Source organism: Psittacula echo, assembly GCF_963264785.1.
Source record: "Psittacula echo genome assembly, chromosome: 2".
Lineage (NCBI taxonomy): Eukaryota > Metazoa > Chordata > Aves > Psittaciformes > Psittacidae > Psittacula > Psittacula echo.
This window is the reverse complement of record NC_137737.1, coordinates 88,045,867-88,070,102: the sequence shown is the minus strand read 5'-3', so window position 1 is coordinate 88,070,102 and position 24,236 is coordinate 88,045,867. Positions and strand designations below refer to the sequence as shown.

General features: G+C 41.2%; 1 protein-coding gene across 1 annotated transcript in view; it reads left to right on the top strand.

Moving 5' to 3' along the window:
- Positions 1-943: 943 nt before the first annotated feature.
- GRB10 (growth factor receptor bound protein 10) overlaps positions 944-24,236 on the top strand; it is a gene marked incomplete at its 3' end in the record, with an annotated part of 106,804 nt that continues 83,511 nt past the window's right edge. Inside the window, exons 1-2 of the mRNA XM_080610323.1 lie at positions 944-1,012; positions 24,035-24,128. Of these exons, the coding sequence (XP_080466449.1) occupies positions 962-1,012; positions 24,035-24,128 (145 nt within the window). The 5' untranslated portion in view covers positions 944-961. The remainder of the gene's footprint in view (positions 1,013-24,034; positions 24,129-24,236) is intronic.

The following is a 24,236-nucleotide window of genomic DNA, read 5'->3' as shown; positions in this document are numbered from 1 at the left end:
CTGTGCTTTGCAGTCTGTCTCTCTTCCCCTGTCACCCTTTTTTCATCTGCTTGGAGGTGGCATCACTTGGCTTATACTGCAGGAATGTCTCATTCTGAATGCCACTGGTTGGGAGAAATGCTGGGACCAGCAAATAGTGCTTTATTTATTTATATGGTTTTGTTTAGTTTTGTTTCCTTGTTTGGAAGCAGCGCTTAATTTTATTGACATTGGATTAATACTGCATTCTCTTTTGTCACTTTTAGTTCTTTAGCCATATCCACCTGCAACGGATTCCTTTTCAAGCTCTATTTGATCATGGAAGTGATGCTTGAAAGAAATACTTCTCACCCTGTGAAGTTGCTGCTAATAATCACTGAGAAGTGCAAGACTTAAATGCAGATTTGCATGGGACACCCTATTTCATATATTGCATTAGAATAAAGCTGTGAGAGAAAAGGCAGGCAGGAAAGGGTGAAGTTGTGCAATTAGGTGTTGAAGGCTAATGCTGCGTGATGATATCCATTTTATGGCTCTTTTCCAACCTGAATGATTCTGTGATAAATGGCTGACATACCAATTAACTCCTAGATTTCAGTGTTTTCTTTCTGCACTTGATAACATATCCTCAGTTGGAGAGAGCCAGTCTTCAAATGGTTAGGGTCTAGACATGAAGAGAGGCTTTCTTTTTTTTGCCTGGATTGTGGAAATAAAGGAGGAGCCGTTCAGCATGAGAACAGTCATTGAATGAAATACCCATTCGGAAGTGTTTTGTAGGATACAGACAGCAAACGTGCAAGTTTGCTACTCCAAGTTGATGCAAATCCTCGTCACCTCATCTTGCTCTTCTCGGTCTTTCCCCTCCAACTGTTTTCAACAATAAGTTGACGAAATGTCTTCAGTATGGTTTCTGACAGTTTGTTTGTACTCCGCAGGTCCTGGGAAGCAGTAGATGTAATTTGAAGAAAACTTGAAGGAACAAATGGCTTTAGCTGGCTGCCCAGACTCCTTTTTACATCTTCCTTATCGGATAGTAAGTTATGAAACTGCATGTTCCTGTCAGCTTGTACCATCATATTGCTGTGTGCCAGTGATTGATTGTGCATTCAAACTTTTCATCAAACTGCTAATAGCTGTCTGGCAATTCTCTGGGTTTTGTGAATGTTTGGGAACAGAGTCTCTGTTACCATCCTATATTCAAGACCTGCTGCTGAAAAAATTGGGTCACTAATATATACTGATTTAATGTTTGATATCTGTGCTCAAAATGGCCAGTTCATATTTGGGAGAAGGCACTTGTGTCCGAAAACAACAACAACAACAAAGCAGGCTTTAATACCAGTGAAATGCCTTTCACCAAAAAGTATCAATGTTTGCTCAATGCTATATTTGTAGGAACAAAGGCAAAGATTTTTACACTTGGGTAGATCCTATGTTTGTTGAGTCATTATGCTGTATCTAAGCAGCCAATATGGCATATTACAAAGAATATATTTAAAAAAAAATCAGCTCAAATCGAAGGTGCTAGGCAAAAATGCACTGTTGAAGTTCTCGTGTGTTGTTTTTTCCCAGGCAGTTTTGGTTGACACAATGCACACTCTGTATTCTTTATGGAACTGCAAATTTGTTATTTTGGACATGACCTGTTTTTTGCCCTTTTTTCCTTTTGTTTTCATAGCGTGCTCACCACCGTAAGGATTCAGTTATGATTTTGGCCGTGCAGATAAATAATTAAACAGAGTATCATGTGACACTGAAATCTTTTTCTCCCAAGAGAAGCATTACTAGTAGTGATTGCTACTGTCATGCTAGTCGCTTGAAAGAAAAGCAAAAAACCAAACAACACCACCAACAAACTCCCCAGCAAACCTCTTTAGGATTTATACATTTGTTTCATAATGTGCTGATTTACAGTTTTATTCCCCAACAGGAATCTTTGAATTAAACAACTAATGTTAGTGTGTGCCGAGTTGTCAGTTGAATGTACCTGAATGCTTTTCCTGATAACAAAAAAAATATAACAGTTCCTTTTAACTGTTTTTGCAGCTATAAAAATGGAATGGAATTTGAGTAATCAGGTGTTAACTGTACTTGGATCTTATGATTTTAAAAGAATATGTGAATAGATGTGTCTGGACTTCATAATTTTGATGCTTTGAAATTATGCTTCCAGTTCATTTAGAGCATCATCTGAGTCATGATACGAAGCTGAGAGAGAGGAGAGCTATATAAGAGAAACTTGACATTGTAGGCAGTCATTTTTGAGCTGCAAGTTCTCACTTTCGCATGAAAATAGTGTCTTTAGTGGTTCATAAGCAGTAAGAATGCAAATTTTCCTGGTGATACTTCTTGCTCTTACAAACCCTGTTGATAATCTGCTTTAGTCTGGGGCAATGAAAAGACTAAAGTGTCAAAGAAACATAGGTAACTTAATAAAGGGTCACTTTCCTACTGTCTTAATTATTTTTGGTCATAGCTTACTGTGTTAACTATCCTAAGTGCTTATAACCAGCTTAAAGACTAGCTTTGGAAGCCCATTCACAACTACTGTGCCTTCTGTCAGAAGTGAAGTTTGCATGAAAAAAATCCTGAACATCTGTTTTTCCACCCCTACTAAATCTGACTTAGAAGCTTTCATCAACTTGTCTTTCAAATTTGGCTGCAGTGCCAGTATTGTGTTGGTAAAGGGCTGAAAGAAGGTTAAACTAAATATGCTCTAGATTAGTGTGTGAAGAAGTATTCTATTTTTTCTAGTAGATTTTGCTGACTTAATCTGAATGGAAGGCTAGAGAGAATATTCTTCCAGAGCCCACAAGGTTAGGACCTTAATGTTATAACTTAAGTGTTCAGGATAAAATGATGGGTTCAGTTGAGGACTGCATTCAAAGCAGACAGCAAGAGAAATGACAACCTGGATAAGTCAAGTACAGAATACCCTTAAGGATGCCTTGTTGCCAGCCCCTCTCTGCCCTTCTTTTAGATGTTTTTGGGGAGTCGGGCAAGATCTCCAGCTTTTCTTAGTGGGCTCTGCCTTGCAATGTTTGCTACTTTGAGAAACTTTCAGGTCTTAAGAGCCTTTTTTTAGTATGTATTTGTGTATTTTTTTTTTTGCTTTCTCAGGAGTGAGCACACAAACCAGTCACACTGAGTGCATTCTCCTAGAAACAATCTCTAGCTTTGTGGAAAAAATCAATACTACCTTTTAGTGGCTTTCAGGAGCCCTTTCCAAATTCTCGAACTCTTCAATAAAAATCCAGCAGTGAGAATTGGCAGTGTTTATCTTCTGTTCCTGGAAATTCAGAACATAGTCCCAGAATTTCTCAGAAAAAAAAATGGGATGATTTACTGTGTTTCCGTTCTTTTGCAATCTGTAGTCACAACAGTATTTATGCACAGTGACTTTAACTTGGGGGGAAGATTTAGTTCTTTAACTCTTTGCATGAATTGCACAAGTCTCAATGACATAAATAACAAAAGGATATGGGGTTTATTTTTCTCAGTTTCTGAAGATAAAATACTGGGCATGCAGCAGTGTTCTGTTCATCTATTTTCTGCCTTCTGTTTATTTTCTCGTAAGCAAGATACAGGCATCACTTTAGTAATAATTAATAGAGTTTGTTCTGCGAGAGCTGAATTCTTATTAGAGAAGAGACTTGTTCACATCATACTCATCATCTGACTTGGCATAAAATGCACTACAAGCACTTGGTCACAAAATAGGGAGAAAATGGAAATTGCTTTCCCCTACATGTACAGAGCTGTGGATTTCAGGATTGCTAATAGTCCTCTTGACTGTTAGAGACCAGAACATTGCACATCATACTTGAAGCTTTGTGCCCTTCAAGAGTAGGGAATATCCAACAAGATTAATTGTTTAGAGGCCAGCTACTGTAATAGCCTTCTTTAATGATGTCAGATTTGTGGATGTGAAGATGAGGTGCTGCTGTTACGACAACAGTCACATTTCTTTGCCTTCAGCTGGAGGACCACCTAGGCACAGGGTCTCCGGGTTTTACTATGGCAGCTTTCATCCTCGTTTTCCATAAAATGACACGCTAAGTTAGAAGACCCCTTTGGAGGTCGCCTGATCCAAGTCCATGACATATTGAGGTTATAATTATTTTCCAAGGAGTGCTTTGTCTTGTTGAGTATGGGTTTTTGAGAGACTTGCATATTGCATTTAAAGGGTTATTTGCTTTGGTTGGGTGGTTAGAGAGGGTTTCTGGTTTAGCAAAGTTAAAAAAAAAAAAAAAAAAGCTTATCTCTAATTCAGAGTTATCTTGGTGGGATGCTGTAATCCTCATCCCTATGAAATCCAGATTCTTTCTTTGTGACTCTTATCTCTGCATCATTGGAATTGAACAGTCAGTTCAGTTCACTGTTACACTGCTGTCCGTGTTTGTCTTTTGACAAATGTCTTTTGTCCTAAAAAACACAGCATGAAAAAAATGAATTGCAGAATATGTCCAAGTAGACAGAAAACCTGTGTGGGAAGGGCTGTCAAGACCTATGTTTTGGCCCTCATTATCTGCCTGACACTGTTTGAAAATCTTTATTCATTTTGCTATTGACAGTTGCTTATCAAGACTCTGGAGATCTTTCTTATGACTTTTGGGTTGATCCTGGCTGGATGCCAGGTACCCACCAAAGCTGCTCTATCACTGCCCTTCTCCACTGGACAGAAGAGAGAAAATACAGTGAAAGGCTCATGGGTCAGGAAAAGGATAGGGAGAGATCACTCACCAATTACGATCATGGGCAAAACAGGCTCGACTTGGTAAAGTTAATTTATTACCAATTAAAATCAGGGTAGGGTAATGAGAAATAAACCCAAAACTTAAAAGCATCTTCCCTCCATCTCTCTCTTTTTCCTGGGCTTAACTTTACTCCTGATTTTCTCTACCTCCTCCCATTCCAGCAGTGCAGGGAGACGGGGAATGGGGGTTAAGGTCAGTTCATCACACATTGTCTCTGCTGCTCCTTCCTCCTCAAGATGCAGACTCCTCACACTCTTTCTCTGCTCCAAAGTGAGGTCCCTCCCACAGCAGACAGTCCTTTACCAACTTCTCCAATGTGAGCACTTCTTCATGAACTGCTTCAGTGTGGGTCCCTTCCCATGGGTGCAGCCCTTCAGGCACAGACTGCTCCCATGTGGGTACCTTCCATGGGTGCAGCTCTTCAGGAACAGACTGCTCCAGTGTGGGCCCCTTCCATGGGGTGCAGTCCTTCAGGAATAGAGGGCTCCAGCATGGGCCCCTTCCATGGGTACAGCCCTTCAGGAACAGACTGTTCCAGTGTGGATCCCCCACAGGGTCAACCTGCTCCAGCGTGGGCTCCTCTCTCCACAGGGCCACTGGTCGTGCCAGGAGTCTGCTCCAGTGCAGGCTTCCCACTGGGTCACAGCATCCTCCAAGCATCCCTCTGCTCCAGCGTGGGGCCCTCCATGGGCTGGAGGGGAACCTCTGCTCCAGCACCTGGAGCATCTCCTCCTGTCCTTCTGCACTGACATTGGTGTCTGCAGAGCTGCTTCTCTCACATATTTCCACTCCTGTCTCCAGCTGCAGTTGTTCCTGCGCAGTAACTTCTTTCCCTTGGCCTAAAGTTTGGGTTTCCCATATTGCTCTGTTACCATGAAAGGACCAGAGTGCGCAAGCAGGCTTTCAATGTCCTTGGTCATAGCTTGGTGAAAAAAAAGCCATCAAAGGCATTATTGCATCGTGTCATTCTTGTACATATTGTATGAAGAAATGAAGCTGAAATGTTGCTACTGCTAGTGTAGAAAGTCATCAGATTTGTGAAATACGGTGTCAGTCAACAGATACTTCGTTGATGATGCTCTTGTTTTAACAGTTTACATGTATGTGGTGTAGAGGGTTGACGGACTGCAGCAGACAAAGTACAAAGCAGCTGAGAACATTAGTGAATGTTTTTACAAGACATGTTGCCTCCAATGTGAAATTATGAAATCTGTCTCCCTGACTGCATACTGCAAATGGTTTTTACAGATAGAGTTGGTGCTGCTTGGTAGTTTTTGTTGAAGTGCAACTGGAGCTGGATTTCTAGCTGCTCTCTATTTTTCTTGGAAATAAATCTGCTTAAAAAAGTGTTCCAAAAGCAGTTGTTTTCACTAACATTGAAATAAAAATGTGTTGCTTACCTCTTAAAGAGGCCATTGGAAGTGCACTTGTCCCCGCTGTCATGTCCATCAGAATGTTGTATATGAAGCAGAGTAATGTCAAAGAAATTTGTATTTCACACTATGCTTTTATACAATTTATTACGTTTCTTTTCTTACAAGAAATACTCATCAGTTACTTGTTTTTTTACTGTACCAGTTTACCTTCCTGCAATTCCAATTGAAAGCCTGTACTTAACTGTTTGCACTTCTTTTGTATTCTGCTTTACACAGAAGTTGATTGGCAACACATGAAGCTTTTTTGGAGGTGAATGTGAGCAAGAAATTTCAAGTGACTCGGTCCACATTTTTCAATCATATAGTCAACCCTCCCAAAAAAGACTCAAACTACTCTAGTGTTCAGTTGTACCGTTTACTACTTACATTATTACTAACAGTGGTGAGGAAACAATGTAGATGTTGCAAATCAAGTGAAAAAATATAAGTAAAGAAGCTTAATTTTGCATCTTCCTATTAATATTTTCATGCTCGGAACAGCAGACTGATCTATCTTTAAATCTTGTCATGTCATTATATTCAAGCAGCCTCTTAAATGTGGCCCTTGATTTAGCTCCAGTTTTCATACATGTTTAAATCTCAAGTTTACCACTGTTTTTACTTGAGATAAGGCTGAGGGGGGATCTAGTGAATGTATATAAATACCTGAAAAGAGAGTGCACTGAGGACAGAGCCAGGCTCTTTTCAGTGGTGCCCAGTGACAGGACTTGAGGCAATGGGCACAAGCTGAAACACAGGAGATTCCCTCTAAACATCAAGAAGCGCTTTCACCGTGAGGATGACTGAGCACTGACACAGGTTGCCCAGGGAGGCGGTGGAATCTCCACCCTTGGAATACTCCAGAGCCATCTGGACATGGTTGCAGGCAACTGGCTGTAGGTTGTAGATGGCCCTACTTGAACAGACAGGTGGATCAGATAACCTCCAGAGGTCCCCTCCAGCCTTCACTGATCCTGTGGAAAATCAAAAGCAGTGGATCTCTTTAAGTTCTGACTTGCATGCAACTTTTAAGATGCCACTTCCAGATTGTAAAAACACCCACATTGATAAAAACAGATCGTTTTCTGGTGTTTTCTCAGAGAACTCCATGAGACCATTCTGAAGTAATGTTAACAGTTTAGCAGACTATAGCACCAAACTAAATCCTGTGTATCTTTTTTTCCTACAATGGGATCTTTTCCAAATGAGTAAATATTTAACAAGCTGTTTACCAACTGGTTATTTTGGAGAACTACCAGTATGCGTATCTTCATGTTAGTAACAGCTCTCACTTAGCAGAAGAAAGAAGTTGTGTACCAGTCCTGAGACGGTTTCATGCTTCAAACGTCAGTGTATATATTTGAGAATAGAAACCTGAAAGATAAGAGAATGGAAGTCTTTTTTTTTTTTTTTTTTTAACTGGCCTTGTTATAGTCAACTGGAATTACAATCGTGATAGTTTGGTGGGGGGAGGGTATGTTCTCAATGAACTTTCCTTTGACAGATACTCTGTGCTTTACATAAATAATAACCTCTGGAGAAGATTATTTTGTTTTTTAAGAGGAAGATAAGATTGCTGTGCATTTGGAGCTGTCACTTTTTAAGAAAGTGCTGTGGCTCAGATAATTCTTAGTGTTGCTGTCCATGCCAGTTGGCTCAGACAGGCCTTTTCTATCCTTGGAAAAGACCAAGAATATTGTGTTGTCTTATACTTAAGTATTTCCAAGAAATATATCTAGATACAGACCCTGCGAAAAGTTATGCCTAGCAGATTTTCTTGCCTTATACGCACTCTAAAGGGAGACTTTGGTCACAGGACGGACAGTATTTCATAAGCATTTGTGATTTTTTTTCTTTTTTAGTGTTAAAAATAGATAGAGGGGGAGGGAACTCCAAACAACAACCCCACAACCAAAATCCTATGATTCTGCATGAAATTGCTGAAGTGTGATCAACTCTCTGAGAGGATAAATTTTCTTCTTCTAAAAAGAAGGTTCCAAATGTTACTGTAAATGTGATGTGTCATGGCAGGGATCATTTTGTTCTTATACTTGCAGACCAGCTAGTTGTAATTCTGCAGCTGAGTCCTGAACCAAAGCTGCTGATTCAAACAAGAATGGATAGCTTAAACTCACTATGGCTTTGGTGGTGGATGTGCCACTTACTTTGTAAAGCTAGGGATGAATATGTCAAGGCCACCTAGCACTGTCACTGAAGAGGATCTTCACCTGTTTCTTTTGCATCTTCTAAGAATTTTTCTTTTGTTTTCTAATATAATGCAGCCTGAAATACTATTTTTAAAGTTTTCCCTAGGTTTCCACAAAACTTTGCTGCGTTTCAGGTGTATTGTTTATTTCTAGAATTGCAGGTATGCTCCCTTCATAGAGATGTGGGTTGGAGAGTGTGGCATAAAACAAGGACCTAGTTCTTGAAGGGTTTGCTTTGCTTTTTCAAGGTGGAATTTTACTAAATTGATCAGCTTTTAGGAATCCTTCATGTAGAAAGAGCCAGAGATTGGTATTAATAGCCTTCTATGCTAGATAGTATTGATATTTTAATCTGAGGCATTAAGATACAGTGTTTTTCTTTATGGTTTTGAAAGAAGAAGCAGTCAAAGGTAGAACACAAATACCCAGCAAAGCTCTCAGGCTTTACTGCTATTTTAAGATAGCTTTGGCTTGCGTACTGGTAAGGCCAGTGTGCATAGTTGAAATTCTAGCCTCTACAATGAAAAGACCAGCCCTCGGAAATAGCCAGTGGTTTTGGAGCATGCCTGTCCTTTGCAAGCTGAATGTTAAAACAATGACTTAAGACTCTTCTACACACTGGCTGCAGCTCTTCATGTCTTACACACTGGCTTCATTTTTTGACATAATTTTGGCAAGTGGGGGAACCTGGCAATCCTTCATGCTAGAGGCCTTAGCTCTAATAAAGCGCTTTAGTTATTAGCACAAGTAAATAGTTGTCCATTTGTGCTTTGTTAATGCATATTAGTCATACAGTAAATACTGTTATGCTGGCAAGTTCCCCAGAATACTGAATACTTCTGCACAGTTCAGGAAGGGGTTTCTGACAAAGTGGTGTTGGCACCTTTCTTGAAGAAGTTCTTGAAGCTATTAGTGTAGGGGAATGACAGACCATTATTTCAGCTCATGTGGGTTCTAGTAAAACTGATACTTCAGTGGAGGCGCATAAGTATTTTTGATGAATTTTATGCTGTTGCAGTAGGTCCTTCCCATGTTTGCAGTTAACTTTTCTACAGTCTTCATCTACATCTGAGCAAGATTGCTTTGGGCTATGGAGAGTATAAATGAAGTGCCTACTTTTTTCCAATGAAAATAATTAGATATTCTAAAATCCCATAAGATTGGCCAATATTGTAAAATTTTAATTATCCATGTGAAGAACCTAGCGTGTATGAGGAAATCAGAAGGCAGCTTGATGATCTATGACGAGCGTGTTTTGGTTTCTTGAGGGGTAAGACCTTCAATATATAAAACCATAAACTGAAATGCCAGTTACGACTGTTCTTTGGAACAGCCAGCATAGATTAACCAATGGCCTTTTTGTCCTGTGTGTGCCTGACAATGGTTTCCAGGAGGACTTGTTCTATAGTATTGCCAGAAACTGAACAAGGCTGTCCAGCTTCTGGTTCCTCACATCCTCATGTTGCGGATGAATGTGATTTTTACCTCCTCAGTCGTCAGGATCCTCCTCTCATCAGTGACTTATGTTTTGAAGATGAAGAGGGAGTAGCCTTGCAGTGGTATTGGTCAGCTTCCTTAGCACCTTCTAACGCTTCCCATCTGATCCCAGTGACTTGGTTCAGTTACCTTGTGTGATCCATAACCTTCCTTTTTTGTGAGTAATTGTTCAGTCCCCCAGGGCTGATACAATGCTCAAAGAACTGGGAGATGTGAAGCTTAATTTTACTAAGAAAAACTGAGGCAAAGAAGCCATTCATCTTTTGTGTCCTTAGCTGCTGGGTCCCATGCACAACTAACTAGACTAATATTAGACATCCTTTTGCCCTTGCTTACCTGTAGAAGCATTTCTTGTTTTTTCTTGGTATCCTTCACTTACTCTAGCTTTTCTGCTTGGACAGATACTCTCAATATTCTTTCTTGTAACCTCTTCCTGCTTTGATCTTTCCATTTCAGCATTTGAGCTGAGGCAGGAGCTGCCTGTCCATTCACCCTGGCTTTCTGCCATTCACCTGTGACTTTCTGCATGCCAACATGCACCATTCTTAAGCTTTGAGGAGGCTGTCTTGGGGAGATCAGTTTGTTGTTCTGGACCCCTTCATCCTTGAGAGCAGTTTTCCATGAGAACCTGCCAAGCAGATCTTTGAGCAAGCCAAAAATCTGCTCCTGCAGTCCAGGACTGTAATTCTGCTACTAGTCTTGCTCCTTTTGCTTACTCTTCTTACATCACAGTATGGCATCAGGTGATCATTAGACTCTGCCTCCCCACCTGGTGGTTCTTTGTCCATGAGTTGGCTTTGCTGGCTTTTTGGTCAAGCAGAGTACTTCCCTGATTGGCTTACTGATCACTTGCCATGTGAAGTTATCTTGTCAAGACCCATTGGAAAGGTTTCATACATGTTCTTCAGTGTCTCACATTAATTGTACTTGTTAGGTCATTTCAGTTAGTCTCTGGAGCGTAGCAGATTCGCATTTATTAAAGCAGCTTACAGAATGTTTACCTGCCAACACATGCACACGCAATTTATGTGAACTTTTTTCCCTTTTCACATTCATGACAGGCTCAGGATTCTTTCAAATCAAACAGCAGCATAAACGTTTGAGGGAGTCACCTTAAGCCTTTTGTAGCTGGAGGCACCTGTAGATGCTGTTCTAAGGTGAATGCAAACTAAAGCTTCAGAAGCTTTAGAAGCCTAATTCTCTATTCTGACTGTACAGAAATATAAGACAGTGTGGTGTTCAGTTTGATGGGAAGAATGCCTTTCTACATGTGTGCTGATGAAATTTCTGCATGATCCCCTTCCACCCCGACAAGGCCAAATGGTTATCCAAGTGTGCTAAAGATGTTCTGAAAAAGGCATGTCTGGCAATCTTGGGTTTTTTTTCTGGAGTCCTTTATGATGACAAACTGCTGGCTGTTGAACATGATTTGGCTGGATGGTTTAGTTGCAAACCGTAACTGCTGTGCTGGATGAGAGCAGGTTGGAAAAATAGTTTTCTGACAGCATATCTTTTAGAGCATGACTTGCCCTAGAGATTCAAATAAACCCAAACCCACAAGACCAGAAACTTCTTATCAGCTGCCCCGCTAGCATCTTCTGGAACAGGGATGCTGACACAACAGCATGTGTTATTAGGATGCTGGATTACACACATGCCATCAGGATTGCGGTGGTGTGCTAGTGAACTCCCAGGTAATTTGCCATAGTTAGTTTTGTTGTTTTAGCTACATGCAATGGTCTTCAGTTCAACTGTATCCAGAAGGTAGCTTGTTCCTCTTGCCCACAGCTTGCTTCTTGAAGCCTAATTCAAAGTTTGTCTCTTTTCTTCCTCATCCTATGATTTCTTTCTTTCTTTTGATCTCTGGTTTGACTTTAATCTCAGCAGGAAATCTTTTTGACTAGCTTTATTTCGTAGATCTGCATTTTTGGTTTAGAAAGAATAGCTCAAACCTAGAGAAAGCATTGAAATAAATACTGATTGTGCTGTAAAAGTTACCATCCCTCATCTCAGGAATTAATCACCATTTCAGCTGAAGCATGGTAGCTTCTCAAGTGCAAGCTGCTAGCCCCTTAAACTGTATGTGACAAAACCAGTCACATACTTATTCTTCCTCTCTAACTTCAGCAGTGTTTTCAGGGAAGAAAAAAGAAGGGAAAGGTGTTTTAAAGCCACTTTAATACAGCTTGAACTGCAGCTCATCTGCAGTTCACTCACCTTCTTTGGAATGAACAGTAGAAATCCATTTGCAGAAGCATTCTTGTGGTTAGTAGTTGTAGCATTTCAGCATTGCTAAAGCCAGCACGATCCAAGTGTTGCGTGCCCATGGTGGTATTATACCTGTGGGATTTCTTGACCTTTTATTCTGTCTGACCAGTCTCTGTAGAAATCTCTCCATTTGGAGGGCCTTTATCTGGGCAGGTTGTGTTTGTAGAGGTTTGCTTGCTTTGTTTTGTGTGCTACACCAGATCTTCCTCCAGTAGCATACTGGTAGTTAGGGAACTCTTTGAACTGCTGAAGCCTTAATGTAGCCCAGTATTCAGAGGATTTGTGGAGAATTAAAGCAGCTGCTCCTGCTAACCACATTGAAGCATTGCAGTTTATGTTCTGACGTGCTGTGGGTAACTTTGTGGGATGTGCCCAGTAGGCGTTAGAAAAAAAGGGGGGAGAAGCTGCACAAAATAAGCGGTTACTTGACACACTTATGCTGTGAACAACTAGTTATAAAACAAAACCAAAACCTTCCAAGCAGGAAGAGGTGATTGGCATGCTTGCTTATAGCAAGCAGGTTTTTTTCTGAGCGCCAGTTTGTGGAAAAACTAAAGATTTACACTTTGTATTGGGTTTTTCTGGGACAGCTTGCAACTTTACATGTAATCTGTTACTATTTAAATGCAAATTGCTGGGCTTTTGCAAATTTTTTCCCTTCAGAGAATGTTAAGTCAATAAAGATTTTTCTGATAAAGCCAGCTTCTTATGCAGGATAACTGCTAGAGCTACCTCCCATTAGCTCACTTTCCTCAAGGAGGGGAAAACCACTACATTGAGATGGAGATATATAAACATATATATATATATAGTAATAGCTGAACAAGTGTAACAATTAATTTCGTACTTTATCTAGCTTTTTGTAAATTAGAGATAGGTGAAGTATCCAGAGCACTGAGAAGAGTTATCAGGCTAAAAACTACCTTTGAGCTGCTTGCATTTTGACTACAGTCAGACTAGTTACTATTTTTTGTATTCTCACAATGACTCTGAAGATGTGGAAAATACTGCAAGTTTCTTTCATCTTGAGAAACAGGGATAAGACACTGAAATACCCAGGATGACCCGTGTTAGTCTTACCTTAGTTTTTGTTTTGTTTTCTGTCCAGCTGTTGTGAATTGACAATTTGTAGGTAGGCAGCACTACAGCATAGTTTCTAGTAGAATTTTTGTCCAACCACTGCTAATACATGGGTGCAGTGACTTTATGAAATCTAATAGATCATCACTGTTGACAACTTTGTTTAGTTTCAGGACTGTTTTGCACATCAGTGTGAAAGGTGTGATGATACGATGTTCTTAAAATTGTGAAGGTCAAATGGGATTCAACCATGATTAAAGAAATGCAGAAATACAGGTATTTTACTGGTAATAGTTGGAAGTTTTGTTTTCTTTCTGAGGGCTTGTGAAGTAACCTATTACCGCAATATAAGCACTACAAAAGAATTGTTTTTTACTTGGTACCCATATATATTTTAGACTATTTCTTTACACTTCATTATTTTCTTTGCATAAATTGCGTTACTGATTTGCTGTGAGAGTTTGAAACCCTGCCATTTGGTTAGGGGAGAACACAGTGGTCTGTTCCAATACAAGATCTGATGCTGTGTTGTTAACCATGAAAAGGTATGATTGTTGTGCTTTACAGATATGTCTGTGATTTCTTTGGTGTTTTTTAAATAGGTTGTGGAGCTATCTTTACCCTGTATCTGAGATTTCTTCCTTTTAGGTAAGGCTTGCTGTTCAGGAGATGTATAAAGAGTTACTTTAACTGAAAGCAAGTTGCCTGATCTACAAATGTCCTTGTCTGAGGTGGGCAATTGGTTTTGGGCAGATTGCGCCATGTAGCAGGTAAATGGTTCTTTATCTAAGCAGAAAGGTGTGTGGTCAATATAATTAGGGTCTTAGGTTTGATCAGATGGGACAGCCATTTCTAGACCTGGTTGATTACTTATCTAGTGCCAAGGATGGCTCTTCAGGGATGGAAGGGAGGGGTATCAAACACACCCTAAATTGCAGCAATTGAGCAAATTGACTAGGAAGTAGACAGATAAGGCCCATACTGCCTATAGTTGAAGCAAGTAAGGTTTGCAAAGTAGTCTTCTATGAAGTTGTTCAACATGACACTTGAAATTAATCAGATTTTCGGTTTGAAGACCTGAAGAACAATTTCGTTAACAATCTGGCATCTAGTGAATTTTAACTGTCTGTGTGAGCATAGGAGCTCTTGCCCCATGGGAGACTTATCATTTTATCAGCGCTGTGAAGAATCATCTTCATGTCGGCCTGTTCAAACCCTGAGTTTGAACCTGAACCATCAAGACAACAGAAGGGGATAGCACCATTGCCTTTAAGAAAGGAGACCCACCTTCAGATGGGATAAATTCCTTTGCTCTGTGTTTCATGCTACCTTAATTCCTTTGTAAGAGTTTCATCAGTCTTGAGTTTTCAGATGCTGCCTAGTCATAAGGGTGCATACGCTTAAATGTAATTTAAATTACCGGGCTTTGGTTGCTGAGTATTCTAAAAGAGAATGTAAATGTATGGGAACAGTGGTTCTTGCAACTTAAGTAGCTTCTGCTCTTCTCTCCTCCCTCCCCTGGCTGAGACACACAGATGTGTTGCTGCAATGTGAGATCCCAAAGTCCACCAGGTCATCATTTCAAGCACTGAGCCTTCCAAGGTTAATGCAGGGCACCATAAGCTTGCGCTGGGACAGACTGTCCAAGCCAGTTTACAGAACGTCTCCCATCCACTTGGTGCAAGGGTGCTGTCAAAACCTGACTCCCAAAGCCAGCATTCTTGGAAGCAGCTGGCCTGCAGTGCTGCTATAACTAGAGCTCTAGTAGATTCGATGCCAAGTAGAACAGACGAGCTACCTTGTATTTCACAGGTCTGAGCATGTGGAGGGCAGTGGGTTGAAGAGGATCAAATATCCTGTACCTTCTTTCTGTGTGTTACAACTTACTCCGAAAGAACATGCCGAAGATTTTTATTTTCAGTGCAAGCTAAAGGAAAACAGTTTTGAAGACTCTGTCACAATGTATGGGTGTGTTCGCAGCTCTCTGACATGCTGAAATCTTCATAGCACCTGGGTACAAATACTCTCATTATGTTTCTTTTCATCCTTCTGATGAGGAAGGAATATACTCTGACCACTTGCTTCAGAAACTTGGAGAAAACATAGAGGGTGACCCTGGTAAGGGTTCTTGAATATGCAAAAGACTTCGTGAGCAACAACACATCATTCTGGGTTGCATTACTCCCTTTGATTGTGTGAGCACCATCCAGTTACAGTAGTTAACACGTATGGATTGCTAAGTTCATTAGAGCCTTGCTGTGCTTTTTACTCAATTTAAGTAGCATAGTCTATTAAGTATGAGGTCATCAATAAGAGAATGACAGGAAATCTCATTGAAAGCCTCTTAAAAAAGGAGAGGAATATAACATATTACTTTAGTCTGCTTTATATTTTCTCAGGGTAACAAAACTTCCATTTTTCAATTCAATTCTTATTGGTAAATACAACTCTCACAGAAAACAGATTTCTCAGGGACTTTATTGGTTTTGGTTAATAGTGACTCCACCAAAGAGCTTGGAACATGCAGTAAAATAGGGTTTTGGTAGCTTTGTCAATGTCAGTCCTTGCAAGTGAAAGTGACTTTGGAGGTAGGGCTAATTTACAGTTAAGTACAAGCTAAAGATGCATTATCAAGTATCTATGAGCGCCAGCAGAAGAAACAGAATTTCCATGTGAGTGTAATTTTCTACTGTGAAGAATTCCTTCATACAAACTTCATTCGCTTAGTGGTGTTTTGTTAGGAGTGAAAAGGGGGCCTAGTTTATGTTTTAAAAAAAGAAGCAAAAAGATACTTTATCAGGAAGTGCTTCATTTTTGTACATTCTTTCTAGCTGAAGACAGTTCTAAGAAGTGATTGCCTTAACCACGAACCTTCTGCATTTGTTTCTTTTCTGTATTTCAAGACTTTATTTTAGCTATAAACTATGTAAACTGTCTCTAACAGCCACAGTGGTTTTAGTCTCATTAAAAATAGAACAAAGCTTTTAGCATTTCTAAGCCTGTCAGTTGGATTCCCTCCTTGCTAGCTGATTAAAAGACAGCAACCATGATGCATTGAATTTTCTTCTACCATAATAAATGGCAGTCTGGTCCAGAAAGTGCACACTGTGGAATATACTGTCCATTTTCTCTGTACAGGGTACTGGGAGACAGCTAAATTCTTGCAGAAGTGGTTAGTGTCTACTAAGACAGGACTGCATCTAGTGAGAGAAATTTAATTTGACGTAGCTCTTGCCAAATTCTGGGTTCAGCAGTGTTTAAAACCCTCTAATGCTGGTTTTGTAAAGACTAGCCTAAAGAAGCTGAATTTGTAATGCTAGTGTGTATGCTTGCTGTACAAGTGCATTGCTGAGGCTGTCAGCTAGCTTGGTATGCTCACTCCTGCCTTGCTGGAGAAAAGCCTTTTATGAATAAACCAGATACTGTTGGAGGTTGCTAATCATGGTCTAGCTCTTTCTAGATTAGATTTATCTATTTATATTTATTTATTGGGGTACACTTTTTGCAAAAGCAGGGGATAAAGGGGGACTGGAGAAGGTGGCTAGTAGGTTAACAGTAGGTTTTGGTGTGAAACAGTACTGCCCTGATAGCAGTTGCAGTGCAGGTAATAATAAGTGCTGTAACTGGTAATAACCCTTAAAAATAAACCTGAAACACTTCCAGAAAAATAACTTTCTGGCTCAGCTATAGCAGTAGATTGTATAACTATATCAGTCCATGCATTTAGGAAAGCTGTTTTTCTCAGTGTAGGAGAAGGAACACTTCACTGACTTGAGGCACACACACTACAGGGTTTTTGTGTTAACAGGGTCCAAACCCCCACTTTTTTGCTGTATTGAAGGACTTTCTGCCCAGTGGGTGACTGAAACCCAGGCGGGGGTCGGGAGAGAAGTTCCTCCAAGGTCAGACTGGCAAGCCTTTCTGCCTTCCCCTGTATCATGGGATGTAATATAATTCCTATGATTCGTTTAACAAATTCCTTGCCACTGCAGAGACACAGACCACAGACGCAGGTCTGTCTTGTCTGGCACTCTCTCTCATTTTCCTTCTCTCTTTGCTAGTTCCTGGTATGTTGTATTTCTTGTAGCTATTGTATATGTGGTGTGGTGGGCTGGCAAGTCTGCTGAGGGTGGTATGAGTGTAAGAATGGCAGTAGGTCTGTGCGCCCCGCCAGGTTTATTGCATGTTGTCAGTGACTGCAGCACTGAGGATCGGAGGTGCTGCGGTGTGTCGGGAGGAATGTGCTGCTGCCTTTGCTACTCCCATAATCCCAAGATAGGCTTGTTTGTTCCTGGTCTCTAGGGTTATCGCTCTCTGTCTTGACAGCCAGTACTGTAAAATCAGAAGGATTCATGCACTTAGTGGCTTTGCTACTTCAGGAGAGAGAGCCTGACTTTTGGCAAAGCTAAGTGGCTTTATTTTAAGCCCTTGTTTGTACAAGCTCTCTTAGCAATGGGAATGCTAAAATTCTGGGTTCACGGTTACTCTGTTGACTTACTGAGCCTTTCACTTGGCTCTTACCTAGTTAAATAACTATAGTTAAGAGGCAGGAAACCTAGTTACAGGTCTATAATTATGTAACATGTGGGTTGTCTAAGAATGTGCTTTAAAGTTGTTTGGGTTTTGTTGTTGTTTTTTTTTTGTTTTGTTTTGTTTTGTTTTGGGTGTTTTGTTTTGTTTGTTTGTTTGTTTTCCCAAGTATACAAAGCCTGTATTTTCTTTATTTCTGTGACATGTTAATCGCTCTGGCAGAAGACAGTAAAAAACATTAACTGTTTCTGAGTAAATTTGACATCGTCTGCAAAGCACTGACTTTGGACAAAGACAGGAGCCTTGGTGTTTCCTCACAACTGTATGTGGGACAAATTTCCTCAAGCCCTGGGGTGCCAGCAGGCTGAAAATATGCTGTACCAAACGGCTATCTCGTGGCGGACTGTGCTGCTGTATTTAGCCACTAAGAAGCCCAGTGACTTAAATCTTCTAAGCAAGGAGTGTCCTATGCATTGCTAATTGATCTTAACTGTGGAATTTGGATTAGAGCATGAACGTTGGTCTGGATCTGTCAGGTGGATTTCTTCCTGTGATAGCCTGCGTGTTTGCCTTCACGGGCTAAGAGTAACATTGGGTGACAGAACAGAAACTCTGCAGATGGATGTGGATACCAGTAAGCTATAGAGAAGTTTACTTCGATGAATAGCTGGCAGTTCAGCACTTGCCATAATCAAATTTTCTCCTCATGTTATATTTGATGCTTTAAGTAAATCAAAATGGCAAATCATGGTATAAAGAAGAAGCATAGCATAGAAAACAGTGCAGAAAGTTACTTTACATAAATGCAAAGTCTTTTGTTTGGGAAGTGAAGAATCATTAAAGGCAGACCTCAGAAGAAATGCTGCCTAATCTGTTAGGAAAGGAAACTCCACAAGCATGTTAAAAATGGCAGTACTGGGTCAGGTAAAGAAATGTTCATTTACCTCTGTGTTCTTTGGCTAAGTTGCAGATACGAAGAGAGAGTCCCTCGGAGTATCCCTTTTCCGCTTCTGGATCCTGGAGTTGTGTCTGCTCTTGCATAGCCCCTGGTGGACAGTGAATTTGAATAATTGCCTTTTTTTTTTTTTTTTCTTTGGTTTCTTTTTTTTTTTTAATAACTCAGACTTGATCACTTTGCAGTAGTTTCCTCAGTCTGTGCTAGCAGAAGGTACTTCACTTTGCGTTACACAAGTTGCCTCGACAGAGTAAAGCTAAGGTGGCTCAAGTAGTGACTTGGCTGATTTTAAGGTTTTAAGACACCTACCTCAGTGTGATGACGTGTATTGCCAGGTAGACAGCGAGCTCCTGGTGCAGCAGGAGTGCCTGTGTGCAAGCCAAGGTGTATCTGCCTTGATAGTCTCCTGAACCACAGTGGGACCTGTCAGCACGCCTGACTTGACTTTCTGTTGTGCTGGACAGTGTACAAACATCAGAAGTATGTCATGATCTTAATTTGTCGCTGTGGGACTGCTGGCATGAGTACGCGTGACTCTTGCTCAATTGAACCTTTTGTTCAGGGGCACGGCTGTGTGGGTTTGCAGACAGCTACAGTAAATCCAAAACCAGGGGCTGTTGTCTCCGTGGTCTGGACGTCCTCGGTCTGGCCATGCTCCCAGGAGCTTCCGAGAAGCCGTGCTGCCAGTCGTAGCCTTTCTTCATCTTGTAAACTTCCAGTGACTGCTGAAGTTAGAAAAAGTTGAAGCCTTCAGTTAAAGGGGATTTCCAGACATCTCGAGAAAGCAACCCTGTCTCTGCTAATGTCAGGCCCCTTTCTTCACGGAGAAAGGGGGAGAAGTACGGATGGTACTTTATTATTTGTACTTTCAAATCTGCTTCCTCCCTTCTCTGAGCCCTATTTACCTGTAAGATTATCCTGGATGAGTGGATAACCTTTGCTGACGGAACCAGGATGAGAGAACAGAGTAGTAGCAACACGCTGGTTGGCCTAGTAACGCTGTCTCGTCCTCATAAGTACTCTCCTGGGCTAAGCTGCAGGTGGGAACAGTAGCACTTTGAGCTGAAGAAGTCATTAAAGAGCACATGTGTAGACAGCAGGGCTGCTAGAGTATATGACTGTCTGATTCTCTGATTAAAAGGCCAGATTTAATGTTTTCTTTGATAACTGAAATGCTTATCACGCTAGCACCAACAGCAGCAAACATTGTATGTTGTAGTTGGAGGAGAGCGCAACTTGAAAGGCTTGGTTATAGATTGAAAAATAAATCCAGATTGTCCTGGTTACTGATACAGAGATAACACTGTCTATGAATGGACTTTGGCTCTTAACGTGTTGCAAGCATGTCACATTTTTGCATCATGCAGTAGTGGTTTGCAGAAAGACACTGGAATATAACCTGTAATGATGGTGTGTTTGGATATGGAATGTTAATGCTTTGAGGAACTCTAAAAAATAAACCCTGCTTCAGATCCTTAAGGCACTGTTGCTAGTCGCTCGATGAAATCATCCTTGGTCGCAGATGCTGACTGACAGAGAGACGAGTACATGCAAACAAGTCAGCGAGGGCTAATGCTCAGCTAGCTTCTAAAAATACTACAATAGCTGGATGGTACAGTGAGTTAAGTAACATGCTTTAATTTCATATTGAGAGCATTTATTGGAAGGGGAGGGAGAGCCGAGGATTAAAACACAGAGCAAACACATGACTTCCTGGGAGCCCAGTTTCAGCAGTGACAGAGGGGAAGGTGATGGATCAAAGCAGGTGACCACCTTGCTGAGGGCCTCAGCCTGAGCTGGAGCCCAACAAGGAGCCTGTTGGCACAGAGCAATTATACACCTTTTTTAATCTTTCTTCTCTTACCCTTGTTGCAGTGGCTGGCTGATCTCTGCTGCACATGGCCTAGTGCCAGTGTTTGTGCACAACAGACACAAGCAGATTCTGGAGGGCCATGTGAAACTACCCTGAGCCCTTTAAATCACACCGCGCTTACCTTTTCTCCTCTGCTGCCCACATTGCTTTAGCAGGTGTGGCTTTGTTTATGCATGTCTGTTGCTTTACTTCAGCACTAAGATTTTGCTGGCCCTTGGTGCCCGGAGGAAACCTTTGGCTCCCCGCCTTGCTCAGGCTGCAGGAGAGTTCTTTGGACCTTCTGGGGAGGGGTTTGCACCTAATGAAGGAGGTAGGGGTGTCAGCTTTGTTAAGGCAGCACTGGCAGCCATTGTCATGGAAACCTCTGCTGCTGAAAACTTCGATACATCTTGCCATGGCTTTGGCTTAAGCGTTGTGAAAAAGTTCTCTGGAATCACCTTACATCTATACCAACATCTTCTGGTACAGCCGCAGGGTGATTCCAGAGAGGGTCTATCCTATTCCTGCAAATTATTGGCAATTGCTAGCCTATTAAAAAAAAAAAAAAAAAAGTTTTAATTGAAAAGTTACAGGCTTGCAGCCAGCTGTAAGCCTGAAATAAGGTCTTTGTGTGTTACTGCTGTGGGAAACCCAAAGGTAAGAAGATGCAGCTTGGCCCCATCTCACCTCTGTTACTACATATTACTGGGTCCAGAGAAAGACAACAAAGCTGGTGAAGAGCCTGGAGCACAAATGTGATGAGGAACAGCTGAGGGAACTGGGGTTGTTTAGTCTGGAGAACAGAAGGCTCAAGGGGGACGTTATTACCCTCTACAGCAACATGAAAGGAGGTTGTAGTGAGGTGGGAGTCGGTCTCTTCTCCAAAGTAACAAGCTATAGGACAAGAGGTAATGGTCTCAAGCTGCACCAGGAGAAGTTTAGGTTGGATATTCGGAACAATTTCTTCACAGAGAGGGTGCTTAGGCATTGGAACAGGCTGCCCAGGGAAGTGGTGGAATCACTGTCCTTGGAAGTGTTCACAAACTGTGTAGATGAGGCCCTCAGTGACATGGTTTAGTGGTGGTCTTGGCAGACCTGGGATAACGGTTGGACATGATGATCTTAAAGGTCTTCTATAACCCTGTTGATTCTATGATTCTGCTGCATGAATCTTGCTTCCAGTAAGGACTTTTATGTGGTGGAACAACTGAAAACAAGTTTAGGTGTGCAACAACTAATTTATAACTGGTTTTCTTGTTCCACTTCTCATTTCTCTTGGGATGCCCTGCTGCTCTTCCCAGCCAAGAGGCAATACGCAACGGCATACATGCATAGGAACATCTGGACTTTCTTCCTTAGGAAGTGGAACTAATGCTGCTAAACTGCATCTGTGGGGTTTTAGCTATACAACAAAAATACTGGATGTTGAACTGCATAGGGGGAAACACACAAAGAAAAGCTCTGTGCTAGGAGGAAGGAGGTTCTGCTGTGTTCTCCATGCCTGCGATGCTCACCTCTCAGCCTTTGTAGGGAGATCAATCAGCTTCAGTTTTAAGTTTTTACTGAACAAAAGTTTTTACTGAACCTTTTCCTAGATAAGCATCTCCTCCCCCTTGTTGTCCTTGGAGCCTTTGGAAAAATTACATGGGAAGCAGACTCTTAATTTTCTGTGTGCTTTGCGCAGTTGCCTTCTTGTGCTGCAAATCCCAAATTTCCTGCCTGAAATTTAAAATTGAGATGTTGTGGGCCAGGTCAGTGCTGACTGTGAGGTGTCCCGGGGAAAATGAGGTACATCCAGTGAAAACGACTAGTGCTCCATAAGCAGTAATAATGTTAGGATGTGATACCCTGCGGTCGCAAGGGAATTGACAGACAGGAGCTCAGGAGTTCTTTGTTTCCTAACACATGTTCGGTTAGCTGCAGTGAAAGAGCTAACAAATACTATCATGTTTCAATAAAGTAAGAACAAATATGGTTGTGCTGATGGATGGTCTGGTTGTGTTTGGTTGTTTGAGTTTGATTCCCAAGGAGGAACTACAAAAACTTGTGAGGTTAGATGTGGCTCGTGAAACAACAGCCATGTCATGAAAATCAGTGGCAAGGATGTAAAGAGCTGTAAGGGGAGGTGGCCAGTACGGAGGCAGAAGTCTGAGTGGTTCCAGTTTTATCTGGCGTATAGATGGATGCCATATGTATCTTATCATATATTGTTTACTTGTAAAAACCTCCTTTAGTCTTACCGCCATTGGCAGTTCTTGTCTTACAAATGCCTGTGAGCTCCTGTTGGTGAAGGCGCACAAGAGAGGTGCTTGAGCACTTGAGTCAAAGCTCAAGTATTTGCTGTTTGAGACAGTCTCTGCGAGAAGAGATAATGTAATGTGTTTCATATCCTGTGTAACTGCATACAGTTCTCAACCCCAAACACTACATCCATTATGTTTTTGAGCATCAGCTTATATTCTGTAAACTAGTAATGTTGGGCTGAAAGCTCACAATTGCACGTAGTGAAATTGCCACTCACTGTGTGTATGTTATTGCTCTGCCGTAATTACAGCGTTATTTGCCGTGAAGTGATTCTTATGTTTTAACATAAATGTGGGTCATGCCATTGTGTCATCCCACACTTTGGGCACAGCAGGAACATGTATAAAGTCACGTATATCATCACTACAGCAGTTTATGGTTCGTGGTATGTCAATGCAGTCAACTTTGTGCACTTGCTTCTTTTTTTCCATACCCACCTTTAACTGGTATATGCAAAAGTGTATCAACTTTGTAAAACTGTACCTGCTCCGAACCTCCTTCTCATACTTCTAAAACACAGTGAGATTTATCTTGCTTTTCTTATTTTTTGTTTATATTTCAATGTCCCTGCTTTCCCTTGGTTGTCTTCTTTGGCAAGGTCTGTGAGAAACTGTGGTATTTTAGACTTTGCCAAATTAAGTCTGTTAAAACTTCTTGAAACCTAATCTTGTAAGAGTTCTAACATGGAAATAAAGGAAAATAAAAAACCAGGTTGGCATCCAGAGCCATGGATGTTTATCTAAACTGAACTTCTGATTCCTCTTGAGGTTTAGTAGTTCACTACTGGATCTGTTTCAGCCCAGTTAATTAGTTACAACCCCCTAAACCACAGACTGGGAATTAAAGAAAACAAAGCCCCAAGCCTCTACATAGTTTGATGCAAGAAGAAACTTCAGTTAAACTGGGAAGTGCATTTATGTCGCTGTTTCCCAGTTTGCAATGCAAACTGGTGTACAGATGAGACAACAGCATATCATTGATTCTGGATTCATGCCACATGTATTAATGTAACAGTCTAGTGTCTTCCTATAATCTTTTCCCCCTTTCTTCTCTGACATTGGTTTCTCCTTTCAGAGGTATGGCAGGGATTATTTTCTTTTTTGTGTGAGTGGTTTGGCTCTGGGCAGTGCGGTTTACAGGGAGTACAGAATGCCTAGTTTTGATAAGACTTTCTGCTCTTCTGTCTTTAGGACAATGTAGATCAGACTTCAGCTCATGGTCGGCGGGATCTGGTGGAACCAGGGTTCCAAGAACCATCTAACCGCATCTCCCTGAATCATCAAGGTAAGGAACAGTGGGTGGCAATCCAGGACCCTCGTGGGAATGCAGAGATGGTTTTGCCTCCATGTTGCCATTTCTCCATGTAATATAAAAAAAAAAAAAAAAAAAAAG